A 20,498-nucleotide genomic window follows, 5' to 3' on the forward strand; every position below is an offset into this window, starting at 1 on the left:
GAATCTGAATAAGAAGACGTAAGTGCTTAGATACTAAAGGAGAGAAGGACAAAAGGGAATATGCAGAATTTGGGAGAGAAGTTTATACAAAAAATGAAGGCAGAGATTACAAAATCAAATTATCAAGAATACAAAAAGAAATGTGTTCTCTTGTCACAAATAATAAGAGGAAAAGTAAAGTACGAATAGGGCTACTCAAAGATGAGCAAGATAAACTCATACAGACTGACAGACATCTAATGTTTTTCCTATATACAAAAGGGAAGATGGAGCATAACCTGGGAACTATAGACCAGTCAGCTCAACATCAGTATTGGAAACATACTGGAATCTACACTAAAATAGGTGATGGAAAGCATTTAGAAAATATAAGAAATAAAAAATTCAGCATGGTTTCTGAAAGGCTAAGTCATGCTGAAATAACCTGATGGTTTCACGGAAAGAATAGATGAAGGTCATGCAATGGATGTCATATACTTGGATTTCCAAAAGTCCTTGCAATAAGGTAACAAATAACTGAATGGATAACAAGTTGGTTAAAAAATAGAAAGCAAAGAGTTGGGGTAAAAGGTAGTTATGCAGAATGGTAGAAAGCAGTGTTCCACAAGGATGTGTGGTAGGATCCTGTTCACAATTGACAGTAATGATTTGGTCTTGGGAACAAGTACATCAATATCAAAATTTCCCGATGACACCGAGGAAGAATGCAACATAATACAAGAATGTATTCGAAAACTTGCAGACTGGGCAGTTAATGAACTGTAACATCAATAAATGTGAGGTGATGCATTTTGGCGGAAAAATAGAAACCTTACCTATACTTCAGAAAATAAGAAACTGAATGTGGTAAAGCAAATGGATACAGGTGAACAAGTTACTGAAAGCAGCATCGCAGGTCATCAAAGCAATTAAAAGTGCTAAAGCACTGGGATTTATTTCCAGGGGTATAGAATTCTGAAGTTATGTTAAACTTGTATAGGACCAGAGGCTGCAATTAGAGTACTATGCACAGTTCTGGTCTCCATTCTGTAAAAAGGACAGAGAAGCACTGGAGAAAGTACAAGGATGGTATGAGAAGTGAGAGATTACAGCTATCGGGAAAGATTGAACAGGTTGGGGCTTTTTTCCTTGAGAAAAGGGCTTTGAGGTAACCTGATTAAAGGCTTTAAAATTATGAATGGATTGAACACTGGTAGATGTGGAGTGTTTCCACTTGTGGGTGAATCCAAAACTAGGGGCCATAAATACAAGATAGTTACTAATAAATCCAATGGGGAAATAAGGAAAATTTCTTTAGTCTGAGTGGTTAGAATTTGGAACTCGCTACCACAGGAAGTAGTTGAGGCCCTATCTAAAGGAAACTAGATGAGTACATGAGAGAAAAGGGAATAGAAAGATGCTGGAAGGATGAGGTGGTGAAGTAGATGGAATGAGAGGGGACTTGTGTGGAGTATAAACCCCAGCACAGACTAGTTGGGCCAATTGATCTGTTTCTGTGCTGTATAATCTATGTAAACATTTTTTGTACTGAAGAGTGTCATTGGACTTATTTGCAGATTATTTATACTTCTGTTTTTTTTTATGGCTGTATAAGATTTTTTGGTTTGCTTTTAATTTCCAGTATGATTTGTCAGCATCCACCTTTTCTCCTGACGGGCGAGTATTCCAGGTTGAATATGCCATGAAAGCTGTAGAGAACAGTAGGTAAGGAACCCATCATCATTGCAGAAATGTTCTCCTGAGGAATGCTTAAATTTTTAGAGGCTTCAGTGAGGTCCAGCTAATCTTGGGCTCAGACTCCTTGCAGGGGTATGATTCCACAGGCATTGGTTGTTCGAGTGGCCTTTATTCACATGCGAGGGTCAATGTGATGTTCAATTTTGTGGGCATCAACTCCAAACCTGACTGTCATTGTCTACTGTCGACTCAATTACTTTCGGAAGACCCTGCTGAATAGTGGTCAGGAGCAGGCAATCTTCAATGACTTCTTCCCCCGTGCAATCATCTAGAATTTCTAGATTTATGATTTCAAGACTGAGTTCGATGTTCATTCCATTTGACAAGTTGACAAAACCCAGATTTTCACATTAAAAAAAAAACTTGCATATATTGAGAAGTACAAAAGCAGAGTTAATGCTAAACTGAGAATTCATAGACTCATAGCGTTATACAGCACAGAAACAGGCCCTTTGGCCATCGTGTCCGTGCCGTGCATCAAGCACCTATCTATTCTAATCCCATTTTCCAGCACTTAGCCCGTAGCCTTGAATGCTATGGCGTTCCAAGTGCTTATCCAGATACTTAAATGTTGTTCAGCCTCCTTTAAAATTACATTTTATATTACATTTGTGATCTCAAAATCTTACCCTTTCCCTTATCCAATTCAGTACTTAATATTTTTTGATTTAATTTCACAGCACAGCTATTGGGATAAGGTGTAAAGATGGAGTAGTGTTTGGAGTAGAGAAATTGGTCCTTTCTAAACTGTACGAGCAGGGCTCCAACAAACGCATATTTAACATTGATCGTCATGTAGGAATGGTAAGATAATTTTATAAGCAGCCTTCCTCCAAAAGGGCATGTTACTTTGAGGTAAAATCAAAACATTCTTGTAGCTCAAAAGGTTTGTTGCAGATCAGTATATCTAATAGCCCTGTGTACAAAAATGTATTAAGTATGTAAAGAATTGTTATTGCATAGAAAATTGTTAAATTTTGCTGTCTTACTACAATAGTTTACCATATTTTGATTTGAGTACAAATCTAACTTTCAATGGACATTCCAATAAACAATTTTTGTTTCATTCCACAGGCAGTAGCGGGTCTTCTGGCAGATGCACGGTCTCTTACTGATATTGCGAGGGAAGAAGCTTCCAACTTTAGATCCAACTATGGATATGATATTCCACTGAGGGTATGAGATCCATTTAGCACTGTAAACCATTCTGTATTTTTAAATGAGTAAATTAGTCAACATAATATTTACAACTTAATCTGGTAATTAACCATAGAACAATGTTTTATCCACGAATGCATCTTAAATTGGGCTGTGATTTTTTTTTTTCCTGCCATATCTCTCCACCCCCACCCAGGCAAAAAGGCACTGACTCCCTCCAGTGGTATGGTCCCATGGCTACCGGGCACTATTTCTCACCCAAGTTGCCATTCTTCAAATGAGCTTGGGTGATGTCAGGCTTTTTGCCCACAAGGTCATTGTAGTATAGCCCAATCCTGTCCTTGCCGTACATCGACATACATGCATTTCTGACAGAGGTTGCTGGATAGCAATGATGAATGGTGAACCTTGACTTTTTTCATGTCCCATTTCTGCCTCCCCATCCACACTTTCCAAATACCAAATATTGAAGAGTTGAGGCTAGTTGTAATATACCTATTACTGCACTCTGAGATCAGGAAACTCAGCACGAACTGGGGATTCAGCAAGGAGCCTTTCTGGTCTTTATGGCTTAGCTACTCCTACTTAAAAGTTGTTCAGGAAGAGTGAATTGCAATGTTTCTCTTATATGCATTCATCAACAATCAAACAAACATTAGCATTAACTAAAGAGTACTAAACATAGTCCACTTTATTTTTCTCCCATCTTGGCCATTCTTCTCCAATTGCTTTCTGTGCCTACCTTAACTATAAAGTTCAAACCGTAAGCAATTCCAATCCTTTGTGTATGCTAAGTCTCTTGCTAGTCATATTCTAGGTCAGTGCTGTCACATAGAAATTGCTGAATAAGCACAGTGTGGCTACGGTGGTATCTTTTTAGCCCTAATGCCTTGCATACACTTTCAATACAGGGACACGAACTGTTTATTTACTGAACAGACATCTACCATAATTAGGTGATCGTCTTTGCTCACATTTCCAATTTTGAAATCTACTAACCTATAAAAATAGCTAATTATTCCCCTGAGGAATGAGGAGTACCTTTTTTATATCCTTTTATTAAAAAAAACTTTACCAGGATTGATATTTTTCTCACTTGTGAAATAAACAGATTGGAATTGTTGCTGACGCCCCCCCACCTCCAACAATAGTTTGTAAAAGTGGGAAAAAAAATTGAATGCTAAAGGAATAAAGATTGTATTTAAAAATTAGCACCAATTACATTGTTGTATATGCCTGAAGTTTGACCCTGTAATTTAAAGCTAAAAGAATACCTCTGCATTGTACTTTGTTCACAAATTTTGGTGAATGTACTATTGCAGAGGTCCATCCTTTTACTGGAATTTATAGTATATACAAACTAGCTATTTGGGCTAATGTAGATGTATTGCAAAGTTATCAAGTATTTTGAACTTTACTCCACTAAACTTCACTAAGAATTTGTTTTCTTTTAGCATCTAGCAGACAGAGTAGCAATGTACATCCACGCATATACATTATATAGTGCTGTGAGGCCATTTGGAAGCAGGTAATTTTATTGTAAAATTAATATTGTATAGTGATTTGAAATGTGATTTTTTTTTTTTGTATTGCATATTTATACAGTTGATTGAAGTTATCTTGGCTGTAGTTGGGGTGGTTGTGTGGGGGGTTGGGGGGGAGAATATAAACAGCTGGAAGATTGTGTGGATCTGTGGTGCGTGATGTTTTGATAAATTAAATGTGCAACCTCCAGATATTTAACTCTGCTAAATATTTTGCATTATAATTTCTATAGCACTTTAAGATACATGTATTCAAGTTGAAAATCTAAGTGACAAATTTATTTCAACATTTTGTTTCTTTTTAGCTTTATTATGGGGTCTTTTGATGAAGATGATGGAGCTCAGATGTATATGATTGACCCTTCAGGAGTGTCCCATGTAAGTATCTCTCCAAGAATATATTGCCTTCCCTACTTTTTTTGTAATTCAGTCTATATAGGAAAATTGATAATGTAAGTAGTGATTTTAAAGCACATCAGATATTGACTAAGCTTCCATTAGTAGCTAGATGTTTGTTAATATTTAGGAAGAATGATTTAAATCTGCATAATTGTACTTTTGGATTTGAAAAGTGGCCAATATCAAACTTTGTAAGCCAAGTTTGACAATGCACAGATTTACACATGTCAAACTTAGGTGGAATTAGGTTTTCTTCTCCACTTCATACAGGCTTGTTGATCCTGACACCAAATTTACATTGCAAGTTTAACACTGGTATGGCAGAAATTGAAGTGTCAAATTTGCAATGTAAATGCACTCATTTGAAAATTTGATCTGTCATTTTATGTTGCTTTTTTTCATTTTGTTCATTACATATACTACAGTTGACTTGACAACTAAAAGCATTTTTGAAATAAATTGAAGCTTTAAATTGGCAGAAGTGTCATCTTCTGGAATGTCTTTAGTACTGATTTAGTTTCACATATTTAGTGTTCTCAATTTCAGGGTCTAACTAAAGACCCAGAATTTTCCTGCTTTTTTTTTTCTTCCTCATCCTCCCCCACCCCCCCCCGCTTTTTGGATAATTCCTGGCCAAAGAGGAAAGTAGGTGACAGTTGCACATGTTAGGGCAATGTGGTGATTGCACAGAATTTTTTCAAGGGGGAAAACCCCCCCAAAACTTTATCCTTGTTTGTGTGGCATATTTTATTGAATTGTATGTACTATGGTCTGATTAGAAATAGGTGAAATACTTTTTTAAAAAAAAAACTAGAAATGCTTCCTGTTACATTTTGGAGGAGATTGTTATGCAGAATATTGTGCTACTTTACATTTAAGGTGTGATGTTGGCTTTGAAAGCCTATAGAGGAAACGTCATAGTATTACAATGACATCAAATGCAATAACAGCTGCAAACTACCATGTTCTCCTCCCCTTTTGGCTCACCTCATCTTATACTAGTGTGTGCTCAAAGGGTGAAGCAGACCTCTCCTATTTCAGTTGAGGAGCCAGCTGCTTGGAGGTTTGTAAAGAGCAGTGACAGTTTATTATCCTGTTGTGCCTCCCAAGATAAGTTCCCTGTTAAGCTGGTGAGAGAGAGATTGGACACTCTCTCGGGTCATGTCACATATATTCATTCCATGTGATTTCCTTTTTAATGGCTGGCATTTATTTCCTGCATGAATACTAGAATATTGTGGTTGAACTTCTGTTATTGCTTTAGGGTTACTGGGGATGTGCAATTGGAAAAGCTAAAGAAGCAGCAAAAACAGAGATTGAGAAGCTGCAGGTGAGCCAGAGAAATTGAAATGGATATAATGTGAGTAAAAGAAACTAAGAGGTATGAGAACAAACAAGGTAATGAAGTGAGGTTAGGAAGGAGACTGTTGATGTACAAATCAGGTGAGAACTACTGCATTAGATTCACTACTCAACTTTATCAGCTTAATGAAAGAATCAGCAAAAAACCTAATAGATATATAAAAATAAAATTTGGTCTTGATGCATGTTGTAATCTTGGGTGTTGATATGTGTGTACCAGAATGTGTATAATGAGGTACATTATTGGAAGTGACACTGCATGATGTGGCTGCTAAAACAAGGTATTTCATTGGGAATAAATGCTGGAGACCTATTGTAGAAAATGTGAAAAGATGCACCTCGACAGAGTATCCAGGCAGGACTTGTTTCCCGTAGCGGAGAGGTCAATTACCAGGGGGCACAGATTTAAGGTGATTGGTAGAAGGATTAGAGGGGACATGAGGAAAATCTTTTTCACCCAGAGGGTGGTGGGTGTCTAAATTTCACTGCCAGGAACGGTGGTGGAGGCAGAAAGCCTCAACTCATTTAAAAGGTACCAGGACATGCACCTGAAGTGCTGTAACCTGCAAGGCTATGGACCAGTTGCTGGAAGGTGGGATTACATTGAGCGGCTAGTTTTTTTTCATCCGGCGCAGACACGATGGGCTGAATGGCCTCCTTCTGTGCTGTAATTTTTCTGTGGTTCTATGCTTTGCAGTTCATCACCTACACATACTTGAGTTAAACAGTTAATTAGAAAGTCTTGTGTCCTTAATGTAGTATTATGAACATCGGCAGTGCAACCTGAAAATTGTTCAGTTTAAGACTGTTTCTTTGAAGGGTTAAAATACTAGCAACTCTCCATGATATTGATCATCATCATCATGAGTTACACCATAATAATAATGTTACATTGAGAGGGAGCTGTATTTTAAATGCTTTGTCCCTTTTGAGGCCACAAAGTATAATTACAGTAGATAAATGGTCCAAGTTTAATTAGAGTTCAATTGATTGGAAGTTACTGCTAAATTTCTTGCTTTTGGTCTTAAATAATGACTGACTTTCTAAATCTTTCTTAAAAAATACTTTAAGAATGATAGCTAGAGAACGGATGCTCTTAAAACAGTTATCTATATGTCTACATGATTTTATTTGTCCATTTCCTATATCAAAATTTGTAACACTGCTTATGTATACAGGTCCGATATCCAAAATCTGGCACATTCAGGACGGAGACCATGCTGGATTCTCCCAGATTTTAGATAATATAATCGATAGCCTATCCTCTGCCATAATCAGTGAATGAGAGATACCTGTCGTGCAAAAACCCTGTCTCCTGACAACGCAGACCAATGATCCATGTCATCCGGAGTCCACGCTTGCTAGCATTAATCAGTGCATGGTGATGTCACCAAAGGACAAGCGAGCAGCCGGGCATGGGAAGGAGTGGCCATTGAAGGAGGAAGGGGGTTTGTGTTTTGTGCCAAATTGAGCTGCGCCAACTTTATTACTGGCAGCTGTCTGAGACATCGCGTTCCAGTCATTTGCATGTGTGCAAGTAGTGCGCTACAAATGTCTGGTTTTTGGACAATTCCGTTTTTTGGACAGCTGGATTTTGGATATCAGACCTATACTGGACATGATGTAATTACACCCTCTTGCCAGTGTGCTGCAGTGTGCCAGATTTAAATGTGGACAAAAGTGTTTATATTGTGAATTCTTAAAGCAGAATATATGACTTTAAAATGGAGGCTGAGTTATGTCTTTGTGCCCTGGTCCAGTTATCCCTTTATTCCACTTGAAGATTACACTTGCTCTTGACTTGCAGTGTACTGGAGAAGATTTGTAGGGAACCTGTGCAGGTGATGAATCAACTGGTATATACACAAGATTGACATTTTCCCCCCTTTACAGATGAAAGACATGACTTGCAGGGAAGTGGTTAAAGAAGTCGCAAAAATGTAAGTTTATAATTTCTCAAGACTGGCTATATGCCTTTTTGCTATCTATTTAGATTTTCTCTGGCTAAACAATCTTTCTATCTTAGTACCAATTAAGTGACTGATTTACTGTAATAGTTGCTGCAATAGGAAATTTTTCAACTTTCTCCCTGCCACACCTGCAGGTGTGACTAGAACCATGATATAGATCCAAGCAGTTTTCTGGTACTATAGTAGTTGTCATGTGTGAGCATAGATGATGAGCGTCAGGAATGCTTACATCATTGGCAGTCCACTTCTCACCCAATGTCTATATATACACAGTCTGCACCAGTGCTTTCTGCTTAGCACTATGAAGTGGGGACGTTGGTATTTTTCTCCCCAGTGCAGGGACTGCCCTGGCTCAGACCATCCAACTTAGCATTTCAGCAGTATACTTAATGTCATATGGAGTACACCCATTACACTCTGCACATTAAAACTCTATTCTAAATTTCAATGCTTGAAGTGTAATCTTTGTATTACCTATACTTAAGTAAATTTTAACCCATCATCTAATGTGCAAGTTACTAGGAATTACTATTGGCATTGCTGTGTATAGAATAACCAATTATGAACAGTGGCTTGCTTAAGTAGTTGAAAAAGATCATAAAGCCCTAACCTTGAAGTGTTACATTCAAGCTGCTCATATGTTGTACCAGCTGTTTTACTAAAACTGTCACTTTGTTCAAAGTATACTCACGTGTGGTGACAAGTTTCTATAATGTACTTGCCACATACAATATATACTATTGTGATTTTAGGATTTTTCATAAATCTTTGTGTGCCTGATCTTGCTTGTTTTAGGGATCAAATCAACAATAACTGAGGGGCTGGAACCTATCAGGCAACATTCTTTTTAAAGGCCAGCACTCCTGACAATAGTACAGTTCTCCTTTTGACATCAGGATGTATTGTATTTATTTTCAGTTGTAGATTTGAGTGAACACTGCTCCTTTTTGCCCAAGCATGACTCTTAAAATCTCAAGGAAAAGCTGAAAGGGAGAAACTTTTTAAAATAAATTTTGGGGAACGAATGCAGACACACAATTTTTTTCATGTGACGTTCTAAGCATTATTTGATTACTGGTTCTGATACCTCAAGTAATTTTACTTTTTCTCCATTTTACACCCCCCACCCCCCCAAAAGCGGTAATGACATCCTGATACCACTCCCAAGAGGGCCATTATTTATGTGCAGATATTTGACAAACATGGCATCTCAAATCTGCTCTCATACATGTACTTTTAAAAGAGGTTACTTGATGCTGCATCCCTGTAGCCCTGCAAGTTTATTTCCAAGTGCCCATCCAATTTCCTTTAGAAAGCATTTATCGTCTATGCTTGCACCACCCTCGTAGTAGTGTGTTCCAGGTCATTACCACTCGCTACATAATTTCTTCTTCCCATTCTCTCCTCTGCACCCCCCCCTCCCCCACATCTCTTGTCCAAAACCTAAAATCTGTGTCTCCTAGTCCTTGTACCGTCAGCTAATCTACAGCTTTTCTTTGTCTACCTTATCCAAACCTGTCAATCTTGCACACCTCTATCAAATCTCCCCTCAATCTCCTTTGCTCCAATAACAATCCCAGCTTCTCCAACATAAGCTTGTAGCTAAAATCCTTCGTATGAAAACCCAAGCTTTGACAGCCTAATGTACATACAGGCTAGTGACAATTCCATGCTAATGGATTACAAAGTAAAGGTAAATGGAATATGTTACTTTTAACATTTTTAGAATATTGCCCTTCAGATCAAGACACAACAATAGTAAATCGAGACAAATTTTGATTTTGTTTGTAATTTTTTTCTTCTCAGCTGGGCCACCAGATGGAGCACTTGCTAATCTGTTCACAGAAATGTGTGTCAATTAGTGGTATGTTACTAGTGCTTGTGGTCTGGAACTTTGTCTTTAGGAAAGTAATAGGGGATTTTGATGTAGCTGTATTCTGGCAATAGTATGTCCCTACAAAAAAAAATTCTATAAGCCACCAACTAGTGGGAAGGATGTGGAGGAACAAATTTGCAAGGAAATTAGAGGTGCAAAACTTATAGGGTAGTTATAATGGAGGACTTTTTAATTATCCAAACATAGACTGGGATGGTAGTAGTGTAAAGGGCAGTGAGGGGCAAGAGTTCCTAGTGTGTGTTCAGGAAAATTTTCTGCAACAGTATGTTTCTAGTCCAAGAAAGGAGGCACTGCTAGACCTGGTTCTTGGGAATGAGGTGGGTCAAGTATCGGGATCATTTAGGAGACAAAGAACAATCCAGCATAAGAATTAACTGGGGGAAAGCCAACTTCAGTGGGGTAAGAATGGAGCTGGGGTGAATAAATTGGAGTCAAAGGCTGGCAGGAAAAATGGTAGCTGAACAATGGGCTACCTTCAAAGAAGAGATAACTCGGGCAGAGGCAATGTATGTTCCCTCAAAGAGGAAAGGTAGGGTAAACAAATCCAGAGCTCCCTGGATGACAGAGTTAGAGATTAAGATAAAGAAGAAAAAGTGTGCCTATGACACGTGCCAGGTTGAAAATACTGTTGAGAACCAGGCTGAATATAGAAAGTCCAAAGGGGAAGTGGAGAAGCAAAGAGAGAGCATGAAAAGAGACTGGCAGCTAACATTAAAGGGAATCCCAAAGTTTTGTGTTGACAAATAGCAAAAGGTGGTAAAAAGAGGTATGGGGCTGATTAGGGACCATAAAGGGGATTTACGCATGGAGGCAGAGGGCATAGCTGAGGTATTAAATGAATACTTTGCTGCATCTTCCTTGGTAATGGTGAAAAAAGTAATTCCGTTAGACGGGCTTAACACTGATCAGGACGATGTATTAGGCTGTCAGTATTTAAAGTGGATATGGCACCAGGACCGGATGAGATGCATTCGAATTAGGAGCAGGAGTAAGCCACTTGGCTCCTCGAGCCTGCTCCGCCGTTCAGTAAGTTCATGGCTGAACTGATTACTCCATATTTCCACCTACCCCCTTGCTTATCAAGACTCTGTCTACCTCTGCCTTCAAAATATTCAAAGACTCTGCTTCCACCGCCTTTGAGGAAGAGAATTCCAAAGACTCGCGACCCTCAGAAATAATTTCTCACCATCTGTCTTAAATGGGCGACTCATTTTTAAACAGTGACCCCTAGTTCTAGATTCTCCCACAAGGGGAAACGTCCTTTCCACATCCACCCTGTGCATCCAGGGATACTGAGGAAAGTGAGGGTGGAAATCGTGGACACTGGCCATAATTTTTCAGTCTTTCTTTGACTTGGGGGTGGTGTCAGAGGACTGGAGAATTGCAAATGTTAAACTCTTGTTCAAAAAAGGGCGTAAAGAAAAGCCCAGCAACTACAGGCCAGTCAATGGTGGGGAAAATTCTAGAAAGAATAATTTGGGACAAAATTAATAGTCAGATGGACAAGCATGGGTTAATTAAAGAAAGCCAGCATGGATTTCTTAAAGGGAAAATCATGTTTGACTAACTTGCTGGAGTTTTGAGGCGGTAAGAGGGTTGATGAGGGCAATGCAGTTGAAGTAGTGCACATGGACTTTCAAAAGGTATTTGATACAGTACCAAACAGACCTGTGAGCAAACTTCTAGCTCATGGAATAAAAGGGACGTTAGCAACATGGATACAGAACTGGCTGAATGACAGGAAACAGAGTAGTGGTTAATGGATGTTTTTCGGGCTGGAGGAAGGTTTGTAGTGGAGTTCCCCAGGGATCAGTGTTGTAACCCTTGCTTTTCCTGAAATATATTAATGACCTAGACCTTAGTATACAGGTCACCGTTTCAAAGTTTGTCTTTAGTATGAACCTTGGAAGCAGTGTGAACTGTGTGAGGAAGACAGTGTAGAACTTCAAAAGGACATGGACAAGTTGGTGGAATGGGTGCATAGGTGGCAGATGAAGTTCAATGCAGAGAAATGTGAAGTGATTCATTTTGGTAGAAAGAACATGAAGACAATATAAAATAAAGGGTACAATTCTAAAGGTGCAGCAGCAGAAGGACCTGGTGTATATGTACATGTTATTGAAGGTGGCAGGACAGGTTGAGAGCGCTTAATAAAGTGTATAGTATCCTGGGCTTTATTAACAGGAGTATAGAGTACAAGAGCAAGGAAATTATGTTGAACTTGTAGAAGATGCTAGTTCGGCCTCAGCTGGAGACTCTGTCCACTTCTGGGTGCCAAACTTGAGGAAGGATGTGAGGGTATTGGAGAGAGTGCAGAAAAGATTCACTGCAATGGTTCCAGTGATGGGGAACTTTAGTTATGAAGATAGATTAGAGAAGTTAGGACTCTTTTTTTTTCTCCTTGGAGAAGGCTGAGATATGATTTGATAAGTATTCAAAATCATGAGGGGTCTGGACAAAGTACATTGGGAGAAATTGTTCCCACTCGAAAGGAGAGAGAACGAGAGGGCACAGATTTAAAGTACTGGGTAAGAGAAGCAAAAGTGACTTGAAGAAAATGTTTTTCACACCGAGTGGTTAAGGCCTGAAATTGTGATGGAGGCAGTTTCAATTGAAGCATTCAAAAGGGAATTAGTTATAAGGAAGAATGTGCAGGATTATGGGGAGAAGGTGAGGGAATGGCACTAAGTGAATTGCTTTTTCAGAGAGCTGGCGTGGATGCAATGGGCTGAATAGCTGCCTCCTGTGCCGTAAAGATTGTGATATTATCCTTGCAGCGTATTATAAAATGTGTTCTACATAGATTGGATGTTGAAGACTTAAATGTTTTTCCTAACTGAGGTCTGAAGCAACTGAAGAAACAGTTGCTGATCTTTATTTTCCCCCTCATCACAAACTACTGTAATTAATTTTTTCAAAGATCACTGTCTGCTCCCTGACAATATCTTTGAAACTTCATACATTTTTATACTGTTTACTGTTTTATCTTCAGAATCTACATAGTCCACGATGAAGTAAAGGATAAATCCTTCGAGTTGGAGCTAAGCTGGGTTGGAGAAAGTAATGTTATTTCTTGAAAAATTCTGTGTATAGTGATTTTTATTTTGACAAACAAGTTTTATCCTTTAACAGTAACTCATTAGTAATTTTGATTGCTCCTCAGTTTAAAAATACCCATGTTGGGGAAATATTTTAATTAACATTTCTTCTGATTTCTATATGTTTGTTCCTATGCAGTAATGTTTAATCAATGCTACACGTAATCTTAGCCAAGCTGTAAAGGTTCTGTTGCAATCCCAAATTTGCTTGAGTCAATAATAGAAGCAACTTTTCTCACCAATCTAAATTAATCCTAATTTGTATTCAATAGAGGCTGGAAGTAAGGGGCTTTCAGTTCAAAGTGATGGTGCACTCGATAATCTAGCGAACTATGTAATCTCATGAGCAAGACAGGCCGACAGTACTCCAAACTACATCAGACAACTGGCTCATTGACATAAGCTTGAAGAGAGACCTGTTACTAGGGTCTGTGATTCTTCAAACTCAACTGTACATAATCTTATAAGCCGATGCCTTATATGATACAGTAGTTCAAGTAACAGGCAGCTAATTTGTACCGTTCAGGCTTGATAAACTCCGGCAGCGCACCTATGTACATTTAGTGTGTTAGACATCCAGCTGATTGAGAAGGGGTGGGGGACTAAGTAAAGAAAGATTGACTTTTTTTTCTTGATACTTTGCAGTTACAAAAGGCAGACATGAGCTTGTACCTAAAGACATCAAAGAGGAAGCAGAAAAATATGCCAAAGTAAATGAAATTATAGCAATCTTGCAAAATTCATAATGTAACTTTTCCACTTTTTGCTTTGGCTTATTGCAATCTCCTCACCGGACTTATTTTCTCCCTTAGGAATCTCTCGAGGAAGAGGACGAATCTGATGAAGACAACATGTAAATTTAGTTTTTGAAATGTACAGTAGTTTGAAACAACTCCTGCATTTTCCTTTTGTATTTTTAAAACTGAAATCACAGTGTCAAGTTTGTTTTCTAATGTGTGTAAATTTGAACTTTGCTAAATACTTCTAGAAATAGATCTGAAGGCAACTTCACATGGTTATATGAAATGCTATGTCAAATAACCAAAATAAAAATCTTACCAATTTGACTGTTAGTTTATTGTAGAGAAGCAGTTTTTTTTCCCCTGAAGTTATGGAACAGTTGTTATATTCAGTGTGGTCAAGTTTAATGTGGTCTAAAACTCAGCCAGCACAAGGTCTTTTTTTTTTAAACCAAGGGTTCATAAGATAAGATCTTGGAAGAGGGGTTTTTTGGGGGTGGGGAAGGAAACCTAACGGGTGGAAAACGCACTCTCTTTTATGTAGCTAGTTTATTTCATTCATTCATGGATGAGTGTGTTGCTGGAAAGACCAGCATTTATTGCCCATCCCTAATTGCTCTTCAGATGGTGCTTGAGATGCTTTCTTGAACTGCTGTGTTCAGTGTGATGCAGGTACACACACACCACTATTGAGTAGGGAGTTCCAGGCTTTTGGTACAGCAATATGTTTCCAAGTCAGGATGGTGAGAATTGGGAAACCTGCAGGTGGTGGTGTTCAAGTACTTAATTCCTTAACAGGATTGCTGGCTAGGCCAGCATTTAGTGTCCGTCCCTAATTTCTGCCCTTGTTTTAGGCAGTAAAGATCACTGGATTGGAAGGGGCTGTCAAAGGATGCTTGGCAAGTTGCTGCAGTGCATCTTGTAGATGGTACTAATTACTGCTGCTGTGCAATGGTGCTGGAGGGAGTTAATGTTTAAGTTAGTGGATGGGGGTGCCATTCGAGCTGGCTGCTTTTGCCCTGGATGGTGTTGAGCTTTGTGTTACAGCTGCCTTCATCCAGGCAAGTGGAGAGTGTTCCATCACACTTGACTTGTGTTTTTTTTAGATGGTGGCTAAGCTTTGGGGAGTCGGGGGGACCTTTTTGTAGCTACTGTATTTGTATTGGGTTCAGTTAAGTTTCTGGTCAATGATGACCTCTCGGGTATTAATGATTTGGTGGGTGGGAGGGGGGCAGGGGAAAAAGGGGGTCATCACAGTTGATGATGTTGAATATTGAGAGGTAGTCATTGCTTCATACTTGAGAAATGTTGCTTGCTACTTCAGCCCAAGCCTGTTGTTGTCCAGGTCATGTCACACGGGGGCAAGGACATCATTATCAGCAGTTAGGAATGGAACAGAACACAACATTGCAATCAAACACCCCCACCTCTGACCTTATGATGGGAAGGTCATTGATAAAGCAGCTTAAGTTGCTTGGGCCCAGGACAGTGCTCCAAAGATCTGCAGCGATGGCCACAACCATCTTGTCCTTGGGTATGACTCCAATCAGTGGAGTTTCCCCCAATTCATTCCATTGCCTTCAATTTCAGTCAGGCTCCTTATTGTTCCACTCGGTCAAATGCTGCCTTGATATGGGTAGTCAAGCTCACCTCCCCTCCTGGAATTAAGCTCTTTTGTCCATGTTTGGACTAAGGATCCAATGTGGTCTGGAGCCAAGTGGTCCCGGTGAAACCCAAACTCAGCCACTTAATAACATGGTCGATGGCACCTTCCATCACTAGATTGATGGGGCTGTAGTTGGATTGGACTTGTCCTGCTTTTTGTGGACAGGACATATCTGGGCAATTTTCCCATTTTTTTTTTGTGTAGCTGCTTGTGTGGTACTTGTACTGGAACAGTTTGGCTAAAGACATTGCTAGTTCTGCAGCACGTCTTCAGCCGGTTGATACCACGCAGCGGTATGTGTGATGGAACCTCATGAATTGGCAGAAATCTATCATCTATATAGCTCTAGCTAAAAAAAAAAGCTTGCAAATGCTTCAGCCTTCTCTTTTGCAGTCCTGTGCTGGGCTTGCCAATCATTGAAGATGGGAATGTTTGTGTGTTTCCTTCCATTAATTATTTAACTGTCTGCCACCATTCAGGACTGGATATGGTAGGACTGCAGAGCTTTCTGATCTGCTGGTCGTTGGAACATTTAACTCTACATGCAGCTTCTGTTCAGCATGCATGGTGTAGCTTCACCAGGTTGGCACCTTAGGTATGCCTGCTGCTGCTCCTCTGGCTTGTATGATAGTATGAGGGATCTACTGGGCCATGAGGTTAGTGTGGTGGAGTGCTGCTGTGATGGACCACTGCACCTTGTAGATGCCCAATTTTGAGCTGCTGGATCAGTTCTGAATCTATCCCATTGAGCATGATGGTATGTATATTTGTATGGCTGGGGAAAGCAGTTATTGTTGGATGTCGAGGTTAGTCCATTCAATGGCTTCAGCTGATGCAGAGTACAATATGCGTGATGGTCTGACTTGGTCCTCATGTTGCACTCAATGGAGCAAGCGGCCACATATTCCTTGGCCTGGCCTCAAGCAGTCGAGGGTTGTCTAGATTTTCTGTGGGAGGTAGGGCTGTCATTAGTTTGTAGGGGGTGGAGTGTGTTCCAGTCAGGGCTATGAGATTTCAGGCAAGTGTACAGAGGTTTTTTTTGAGGCCCTGTAGCAACAGGACTGCTGTCAGCCAGTGGTGCTCTGAACAGAAGGTTGCCTGCAGCTGTCAGGAGGTTTAACGTGTGCTGGCAAAGGAAGCCACTTGCTGTGATGGTCTCAATGTTCCAGAAAGAATCATTTCCCAGAGGTGGATAGCTACCATGGTTGTGGGGCAGCTCCTGAGCCAGGCTGAGCAGCAATACTCTGCTGTTGGGTAGCAGTACATAGCATGTTGTCTCTGCTGCCCCAGGTGGTATCAGTTTCCTGAGTAGATTCACTTTTGTCTTAACCTTAACTCTAGTATGCTCGGTGTTGCTGGTAGGTTTGGGGGCACAGAGCAGACCAGGTATGAATAGCAGATTTACTTCCCCAAAGGACATTAGTGAAGCAGATGGGTTTCATTGGCACTGTTAATATGAGTAGCCTTTTGTTCAGATTTTAATTAACTATATTTAAATTCCTCAGGTGCCATAGGAGCAGGAGTAGACCATTCAGCCCTTTGAGCATGCTCTGCCATTTAATAAAGATCATGGCTGAGCTGGTTGTGGTCTCAACTGCACTTTCCTGTCTGCCCCCCATAACCCTTGACTCCCTTGTCTATCAACTCTAACTCAGCCTACACTTTCTGGGGAAGAGAATTCCAAAGATCAACAACCCTCAAAAGAAATTGCTCCTCATTTCCATGTTACATGGGAGACCCCTTATTCTTAAACTGTGCCCCCTAGCTCTAGTCTCTCCCACAATCTTATGTTTCAATAAGATCATCTCATTCTTCTAAACTCCAATGAGTATAGGCCCAATCTTGAAGATAAGTCTGTCATCCCCAGAATTAGTTGAGTGAACCTTCTGACGCAATTATATCCTTTTTCAAAAATGAGGAAACCAAAACTGTACACAAAATACTGCAGATATGGTTTCACCCAGGTCCTATATTAGGCCACAGTACAATTTCCCTATTTTAATACTCTATTCCCCTTGCAGTAAATAACATTCCATTTGCCTTCCGAAGTATTTGCTGTACCTGCATACTAACCGTTGTGATTCCTGTACCAGGACACCCAGATCCCTCTGCTATCTCCATTTAAAAAGTGTACTACTATTCCTGCCAAAGTGGACAAGTTCACATTTTCCCACGTCCTCCATCTGCCAAATCTTTGTCCACTTTTACCTATCAATATCCTTTTGTAGGCTCTACTTCCTCTTGACAGCTTACTTTCCTTCCTATCTTGGTGTCATCAGCAAATTTAGCTACCATACATTCAGTCCCTTCATCCAAATCATTGATGTCAATTGTAAATAGTTGAGGCCCCAGCACTAATCCCTGTGGCACCTGAAAGACCCATTTATTCCTACTCGCTGCTTTCTGTGAGAATGGATAAAGGACTGGTGAGCTAATATGTTGCCCCTTAAACAGTGTGCTCTTATCTTGTGTAGTACCCTTTGATGTGGCATCTTATCAAATGCCTTTTGGAAATCCAAGTATACCACATCTACAGGTTCCCCTTTTATCCACCTTGTTACTTCCTTAAAGAACGCTAATAAATTTGTCAAACATGATTTCCCTTTCACAAAAACATGCTGACTGTTTGATCCCATTATGATTAAGTGCCCTGTTATAACAAATTCTAATAATTTCCCTATGCCAGATGTTGGGCTAACTGGCCAATGGTTTCTAACTTCGTCTTCCTCCTTTCTCTAATAAAACTATTTTATAATCTGCTGGGACCATTCCAGAATCAAAGGAATTTTGAAAGATTATAACCAAAGCCTCTACTATATCTGCAGCCACTTCATTTAAGACGCTAGGATGCAGCCCATCTGGGCCTGAGTGCTTGTCAACCTTTAGTTTTAATTGTTTTCCATGGTGATTGTTTCAAGTTCCTCCTTCCCTTTCACCTCCATTCAGGTATCTTTGGCAGGTTTTCCTGGCCTTCCAAGTGAAAACAGAGAATACCTGTTCAATGCCTCTGCCATTTCCTTGTTTTCCATCAATTCCCCAGCCCCTCTCTCCTGAGGACCAACTCTAGCTTTAGTTACTCTTCTATTTAAATACTTTTAGAAACTCTTACTATCTTACATTACTAGTTTTCTCTCATACTCTCCCTCGTCATTCTTTGCTGGTTCTTGAAATCTGTCCAATCTTCTGACCTACCACTAATCATTACAGATTTGTACAGCATTTAATTTGATACTATCCTTAACTTCCTTATTTAGCTACAGATAATGCATCCTTCTCAAAGAATCTCTCACTGGGATAAAGAAGTTATTAAATATTTGCTGAGAAGTCTGCCACTGCATCTCTACTGTGCTACCTTTTAACCTAGTTTCCCAGTTCACTTTGGCTAGTTCTGAGTTCATACCCTTGTAATTACCTTTATTTAGTCTTACACCCACACTTCGCCCTTTCAACTGAATATAAAATTCTATCATTGTCGCCTGGGGCCTCCTTTACCATGAGGTTATTGATTAATCCCATTTTATTGCACATTACTGGGTCGAGAACAGCCTGCTCCCTAGTTGGTCAATTATACAGCACAGAAACAGGCCCTTTGGCCCATAGTGTCTGTGCCAGCCATCAAGCACCTAACTATTCTAATCCCATTTTCCAGCACTTAGCCCGTAGCCTTGTAATGCTATGGCATTTCAAGTGCTCATCTAAATACTTAAATGTTGAGGGTTCATGCTTCTACCACCCCTTCAAGCAGTGTATTCCAGATGTCAACCACCCTCAGGGTGAAATTTTTTTCCCTCTAATCCTGCCCCTTACCTTAGATCTATGCCCCCTGGTTATTAACCCCTCCGCCAAGGGAAAAACTCTCTTCCTATCTAACCTATCAATCAATGCCCCTCATAATTTTGTATACCTCAATCATGTCCCCCTCATCCTTCTCTGTCCTAAAGGAAAACAACCCTAGCCCTTTCAGTGTCTTCGAGGCTGAAATGCTCCAGCCCAGGGAACATCCTGGTGAATCTCCTCGGTACCCTCTCCAGTGCAATCACATCCTTCCTATAGTGTGGTGCCCAGAACTGTACACAGTACTCCAGCTGTGGCCTAACTAGCATCTTATACAGCTCCATCATAACCTCCCTGCTCTTATATTCTATACCTCGGCTAATAAAGGCAAGTATCCCATATGCTTTCCTAACTACTTTATCTACCTGTGCTGCTGCCTTCAGTGATCTATGGACAAGTACACCAAGGTCCCTCTGACCTTCTGTACTTCCTAGGGTCCTACCATCCATTGTATATTCCCTTACCTTGTCAGTCCTCCCAAAATGCATCACCTCACTTCTCAGGATTAAATTCCATTTGCCACAGCTCCACCCATCTTACCAGCCCATCTATATCATCCTGTAATTTAAGGCTTTCCTCCTCACTATTTACACCACCATCAATTTTCATGTCATCTGCGAACTTACTTCTCATACCTCCTATATTCATGCCTAAATCATTAATGTATGCTAGTTGCGTCTAGAATGTACTGCTCTAAGAAATTGTCCCAAATACACTATGAACTCATTTTCCAGGCTACCTTTGCCAATCTGATTCACCCATGTACATGTAGATTAAAGTCACCCATGACTAAGGTGGTACTTTTCTTACACACCCCCTTTATTTCTTCCTGTATACTGTCCTACAGTGTGGCAAACATTTGGGGGCCTATAAACTACTCCCACAAGTGCCCTCTTACTTTTCCTATTATCGCGAGCCAAACTGATTCTACATTTTCCTCTTCCAAGCTAAGGTCATCTGTTGCTACCGTACTGACATAGTTAATGAATAGAACTACCCCACCACATTTTCCTAGCTTCCTGCCTTTTCAAAATGTTGAATACCCTTCAATATTCAGGTCCCAGCTTCGGTCACCTTGCAACCACATCTCAGT

The 20,498-nt window shown here is 40.0% G+C and overlaps 1 protein-coding gene across 1 annotated transcript in view; it reads left to right on the forward strand.

Annotated features, from left to right (window-relative positions):
* The window catches only part of psma3 (proteasome 20S subunit alpha 3), a 33,197-nt gene extending 18,959 nt beyond the window's left edge, over window positions 1–14,238 (forward strand). Inside the window, exons 2-11 of the mRNA XM_068039222.1 lie at window positions 1,622–1,704; window positions 2,418–2,541; window positions 2,812–2,913; window positions 4,350–4,423; window positions 4,745–4,817; window positions 6,103–6,168; window positions 8,094–8,140; window positions 13,060–13,127; window positions 13,811–13,875; window positions 13,978–14,238. Coding sequence (XP_067895323.1) covers window positions 1,622–1,704; window positions 2,418–2,541; window positions 2,812–2,913; window positions 4,350–4,423; window positions 4,745–4,817; window positions 6,103–6,168; window positions 8,094–8,140; window positions 13,060–13,127; window positions 13,811–13,875; window positions 13,978–14,022 — 747 coding nt within the window. The 3' untranslated portion in view covers window positions 14,023–14,238. The remainder of the gene's footprint in view (window positions 1–1,621; window positions 1,705–2,417; window positions 2,542–2,811; window positions 2,914–4,349; window positions 4,424–4,744; window positions 4,818–6,102; window positions 6,169–8,093; window positions 8,141–13,059; window positions 13,128–13,810; window positions 13,876–13,977) is intronic.
* The last annotated feature ends 6,260 nt before the right edge of the window (window positions 14,239–20,498 follow it).

Source organism: Heterodontus francisci, chromosome 9, assembly GCF_036365525.1.
Source record: "Heterodontus francisci isolate sHetFra1 chromosome 9, sHetFra1.hap1, whole genome shotgun sequence".
NCBI lineage: Eukaryota > Metazoa > Chordata > Chondrichthyes > Heterodontiformes > Heterodontidae > Heterodontus > Heterodontus francisci.